The sequence below is a fragment of the Eimeria acervulina genome, genomic scaffold, assembly GCF_000499425.1.
Source record: "Eimeria acervulina Houghton genomic scaffold, Eah_scaff705, whole genome shotgun sequence".
NCBI lineage: Eukaryota > Apicomplexa > Conoidasida > Eucoccidiorida > Eimeriidae > Eimeria > Eimeria acervulina.
The window spans coordinates 10,638-16,378 of record NW_013549642.1 but is presented as its reverse complement, the minus strand read 5'-3'; the positions used below and the strand labels follow the sequence as shown (position 1 = coordinate 16,378).

At 42.4% G+C, this 5,741-nt stretch overlaps 1 protein-coding gene across 1 annotated transcript in view; it reads right to left on the bottom strand.

Annotated features, from left to right (window-relative positions):
* Nucleotides 1-1,614: 1,614 nt before the first annotated feature.
* Nucleotides 1,615-5,741, bottom strand: part of EAH_00046930 (hypothetical protein, conserved) — a gene marked incomplete at both ends in the record, with an annotated part of 6,499 nt that continues 2,372 nt past the window's right edge. Inside the window, 8 exons of the mRNA XM_013394607.1 lie at nucleotides 1,615-2,242; nucleotides 2,414-2,459; nucleotides 2,955-3,099; nucleotides 3,406-3,493; nucleotides 3,931-3,965; nucleotides 4,140-4,334; nucleotides 4,572-4,971; nucleotides 5,341-5,622. Coding sequence (XP_013250061.1) covers nucleotides 1,615-2,242; nucleotides 2,414-2,459; nucleotides 2,955-3,099; nucleotides 3,406-3,493; nucleotides 3,931-3,965; nucleotides 4,140-4,334; nucleotides 4,572-4,971; nucleotides 5,341-5,622 — 1,819 coding nt within the window. The remainder of the gene's footprint in view (nucleotides 2,243-2,413; nucleotides 2,460-2,954; nucleotides 3,100-3,405; nucleotides 3,494-3,930; nucleotides 3,966-4,139; nucleotides 4,335-4,571; nucleotides 4,972-5,340; nucleotides 5,623-5,741) is intronic.

Sequence of the window (5,741 nt, the reverse complement as noted above, 5' to 3'; positions counted from 1 at the left end):
GCTGCTGCTGATGCTGTTGCTGCTGTTGTAGGGGTATAAACACTGAAAAAGAAGACATTGAAGAGCAGATGAATTTGCTTGGAAGTGCAGCAGCTGCATTTTCATTGATTTATATATTTAGTTTATTTTATTTGTGTTCAGAGTTTATTTTATTAAAATCACCTCTGCTGGTCTCACTAGAGGAGAAGAGAAAAAATAAATAATAAACAAAGACAAAGCCGCTGAATAGATTCATTTCAAAGACATATTTTAAAAAAACATAAAAATAAATTAATTTTATTTATATTTATTTTCTGTTTTCTTCAGCATTTGCAGAAGAAATAAAAAAAACGCAAGATTGAGTTGTTTGACATTAATATTTTTTATTTCTTTGCTCTTTTCTTCTTTTTTACCCTTAAAAAACCATTAGGAATAAAAGAAAAGAAATATAAATAAAAAATAAATATTATTATTTATACTTTATTTGAGAAGATTCAAGATCTGAAAAAATCAAACGGGTCTTCAGGTGTACAGGCACCCATTTGAAGGCAAAAAAAAGATAATTCATAGAATAAATCAAATATTTATTAAATTTTATATTTATTATTTAAAAATAAATATAAAATAATTTTATTTTTGCTGTTTTTCTTCTCGAGCTGCTGCAGCAGCGGCTCTGTTCTTCTTTCTTCTGCAGTCTTCGTCTTCGTCTGTTTCAATAGATCAGAAACTAAGAGAAAGAAGCTTAATAAATCTTTGTTTTTTAAATAAAATAATATTTATTATTTTAAATATTATTATATTTTCTATTTTTTATTTTAAAAATAACCCTCAATTGAATTTATTTTCAGCTTTCACTCTCTTTGTTCAATGCAGACAGTCCATACACACAGAAGACTAATATCTACCGCAAGAAAATAAAGAGAAAATATATAAAATATATATTTAAAATAAATATAAAATAAATATAAAATAACTTTAAGTCAAATTCATAGATATAAAACAAATAAACAACTAAACAATGTCTTTTCTTCTCTGGATCTGCAGCAGCCGCACAGCAGCAGCAGCAGCAGCAGCAGCTGCTGCTGCTGCTGCTGCTGCTGCTTCACTTATAGAACTCAGAGAGATATTTTGTGGGTATTTTAGTATATGCATGCAGTTTGTTAAAATGAAAGTAATATTTGTTTATTTTGTGTTGTCTGTACACTTCATTTTATGCAGAGATAATTAATAAACAATTAATAACAGCGGTATGACTCCAAAGGCGTCTTTCTTTCTTTAATATTATTTTAATTCTTTTGTTTGTCTGCGTCTCTCAGGTGTATATACACCGCAAATTGCTGCGGTGTATATACACCGCAAATTGCTTCCTAACAATGCATACTTCAAGAAAAAAACAAATCTATAGATGTCTTTAATAGCTGTCCAGCAGCAGCCTTCGCTGCAGCAGCTATCTTGCTGCAGCTGCTGCAGCTGCTGCAGCAGCAGGCGTCAAGCCATTTTCTGCTACTGCAACAACAACAACAGCAGCAGCAGCAGCATCAGCAGCACCAGCACCAGCAGCGTCTGCTGCTGCTGTTGCTGCTGTTGCTGCTGCTGCTGCTGCTGTTGCTGCTGCTGCTGTCTCTTGCAAAAGGTTTAGATAAAAGAGAGCGAAAGCAAATCAGCAACACTCCACAAGTCAACAGCAGCAAATAAATTTTCTCTGAAGAACAGCCAAAAATAAACAGCAGCAGCAAACACTATGCGGCGGCACAGCAGCACTATCTGCTGCCCTTCCTGCTGCTGCTGCTGCTGCTGCTGCTTTTGCTGCTGCTTTTGCTGCTGCTTCTTAGAGCAGTGCGCACCTCCTCGTTCTGCTGCCTTGTTTAAAGGAAGAGGAGAGGGGGTTGGTATCCAAGGCCTGACGCCTTTTGCTGCTGCTTCTGCTGCTGCTGCTTCTTCTTCTGCTGCTACTGCTGCTGCTGCTGCTGCTGCTGCTTCTTCTTCTGCTGCTGCTTCTGCTGCTTCTGCTGCTGCTCTTGAATCTGAAGAAGGAGAATTTGCTGCTACAGATTTTTGAGGTCGCGGGCGATGGTAGGGACACGTCCATGCTGCTGCTGCAGCTGCTGCAGCATCACTGGCTGCTGCTGCTGCTGCAGCTGCAGCTGTGGGGTTTGCTGCAGTGCTTCTTACATATTCTCTCTTTGTAATTCTTCCTTGCTTCAGCTGTCTCTGCTGCAGCAGCGCGACTTTCTCGCTGCTTCTGCTGCAGAGTGCAGCAAGCCTTTCACGAGACAGCAGCAGCAAACCCGATCTCCTCCTGCTGTTGCTGCTGCTGCTGCTGCTGCTGCTGCTGGGAGTTGCTGCTGCTCCTTGCAGAGACAAAAGCCTAATAATTAAATAAAATAAAGATAAATAAGATGAAGCAGACTCACAGAAGAAAACTGCGACCAACCAAACTGCAATCAAACAACGCGGAGACAGTGCAGATAAACAAACGCCTGTACACAGCAGCAAATAAAATATATAAATATAAATATAAATATTAATATAAATATAAGTATTAATATTAATATTAATATTAATATTAATATTAATATTAATATTAATATTAATATTAATATTAATATTAATATATCTAAGTATATATTTATATATTTATGTTTTTATGTATTATCTTTATATATATATCGACTGACTATATTTGTATTTATAATTATAATGATTTGTATGATAGATAGCTAGCTAGCTAGCTAGCTAGCTGGCTGCAAGTAGTTCGCTAGCTAGGTAGCTATCTAGGTAGGTAAACGTGTGCGTAGCTAGCTAGCTAGCCAGAGAAGGGTGCAGCTAGCTAGCTCCATAGCAACTTGCAGCTAGCTAGCTACCTAGCTAGTCAGAGAGAAACGCAGCTAGCTAGCTAAGATTGACGCAACTAGCTAGCCACATAGCTAGCTAGCTAGCTAGCTAGCTAGCTAGCTAGACGAGGAGAAGCTGACGTTCTGGAATAGCAAAGGTTTGTTGAAAAGCCTGAAGATCAGCCGGCGAAGACAATGCAAAGAAGGATGAAGAGACAGAGAAAGGAGACAAAAAAAGCAAAGATAGCAGAGACAGCCACAGGCGCAGATCGTCTGGCTTAAGCACCTGAACAAACAAACAAAACTCAAATAAATAAATAAATAAATAAATAAATAAATAGATATATATATGTATATCAATATATAAATAGATATAGAGAAATATATACACAGATAGGTAGCTAGCTAGCTAGCTAGCTAGCTGGCTAGCTAGTTAGGCAAATGTCTCAGAAGCTAGCTAGCTAGCTAGCTAGATGACTGCGTTCAGCCAGCTATCTATCTATCTATCTATCTATCTATCTAGCTATCTAGCTAGCTATCGAGCTAGCTATCGGGCTAGCTAGCTAGCTAGCTAGCTAGCCAGGTGTCTTACTGCGAGTTGTAAGAGGACTGACGCCTTTTGAGGTTGGGAGAGAAGAGTAAAAGAAAATTCGCAAAACTGCTGACAGGCAAACGAACCCCTAAACAAATGCACACATAAAACAAGTTACAGCTAGCTAGCTAGCTAGCTAGCTAGATAGATAGGTAGATAGATAGATAGGCATATAGATAGACAGATAGATAGATAGACAGATAGATAAACAGTTAGATAGCTACCTAGGCAGCTAGCTAGATACCTAGACAGCTAGCTAGCTGCCTAGACAGCTAGCCAGATGACTCTAGCTAGCTCTCTATCTAGCTAGCTAGCTGCCTAGCTAGCTACCTAGCGAGTTCGGTAGACAGGCAGAAAGGAAGACAGAAGGAGGAGCAGAAAGAAGCATCGATAGACATCCACGTAGCTAGCTATATAGCTAGCTAGCTAGCTAGCTAGCTACCCATCTGTACAGCTAGCTAGCTACATAGCTAGCTAGCTAGCAATCTATACAACTAGCCAGCTATGGGTTGTCTTAACTCTTACTGATTCAAAGCAATCACCTCCCGAACAGACAAAAACTGCAACGCAACAAACCCTAAACCCTAAACCCTAAACCCTAAACACAAACCCTAAACCCTAATGGGTGCATCTGTGATGGATTCTTGAGGCGAGACTGCTGCCGGAAGCGTTGAGGGTTTAGGGTTTCTTAAGACTTGATATTGAGGGTTTAGGGTTTAGGGTTTAGGGTTTACAAGCAAATGCTGCGCCCTGCTGATTTCTGCTTCTTCTTCTTGTTCTAAGTACGCCTGCAGCGGGCCCTGTTGCTGCTGCTGCTGCTGCTGCTGCTTCTGCTGCTGCTGCTTCGTCTTGCCTCTCTGCCGCTGCTGCCGCCGTTTCTCTTCAAGCCTCCGCTGTTGCTGTTGCTGCTTCAGCTGCAACAGCTTTTGCTGCAGCAGAACCAACCGAAGCATAAACAAATCAGCGTTAGCAGCAACCAGGAGCAGCAGCAACAGCAGCAGCAGCAGCAACAGCAGCAGCAGCAGCAGGAACATCAGCGCCCCTAACAACAACAGCACCAGCAGCATTAAGAGCATCAGCACCAGCATCAGCACCAGCAGCGGCAACAGCAGCACCAGCGGCAACAGCAGCAGCAGCAGCAACAGCAGCAGCAGCAGCAGCAGGACCTGGAGGAGTAGGTTGCGGAGTTCAGCAAATGTTGGATGGCTTGCAAACAGACGGCAGAAAGAGTGCAGCAAACCTAAACCCTCAGACAACTGCAGCAACACATACACACAGCACATCTTCTTGCTGCTGGGGCTGGTGATGGGAATGCTGGTGATGGTGCTGCTGCTGCTGCTGCTGTTGCTGTTGCTGCTGCTGCTGCTGGGGCTGGTGATGGGAATGCTGGTGATGGTGCTGCTGCTGCTGCTGCTGCTGCTGCGGTTGCTGGTGGTGGGGCTGCTGCTGTTGCTGCTGTTGTTGATGCTTTCGCTGTTTTTGCTGCTCTTGCTGCTCCTTCTGTTGTTGCTGCTGCTGTTGTTGTTGTTGCTGCTGCTGTTGTTGTTGTTGCTGCTGCTGCTGCTACTGGCGTTGCATTAATAAAAACGAAACCCTTAGCCTTTGAACGTCTACAGCGAAGAACGAGGCCTTACTGCCCCCTCAAGCAGGCTAGGGTTTAGGGTTTAGGGTTTAGGGTTTAGGGCTTAGGGTTTGGCGTGCCTTTTTGCGGTTGAAGAGCAAATAGAATTGCAGCAACAATATCGGGGGAAACTGCAGCAAAAAACAGCAGAGCGCGGTGTATATACACTTCATACTCTAAACCCTAAACCCTAAACCCTAAACCCTAAACCCTAAACCCTAAACCCTAAATGGGAGTACGCCGGCGTCAGGAACTACTACATGCGCGTTTAGAACTAAGCGTTTAGGGTTTAGGGTTTAGGGTTTAGGGTTTACTTGAGGCGCCTGGGCAGTGCTGCTGCGAGTTTAGCAGCCAAATCATCACCCTCAGCAGCAGCAGCAGCAGCAGGAGCAGCAGCAGCAGCAGCAGGATTCGTTTCGCTTTCCTCTTCTGAGCTGCATCCGTTGAGTGCCTGCTGCTGCTGCCTTTGCTGCTGCTGCTGCTGCTGCTGCTGCAGCAAATCAGCGAGTGCCTCCTCTGCTGCTCTGCAGCAGCGCGCAGCAGCAGCAGCAGCAGCAACAAGGGGGTCGCCTTGCAGCCTCCAGAGCGACATCTTTCTGCACGTACACACAAACATAATTTTGTATTATAACTTATAAGATACAGCATATAAATACAATTTAATGTTTAATATGTATATATATATATATATATATATATATATATATATATATAT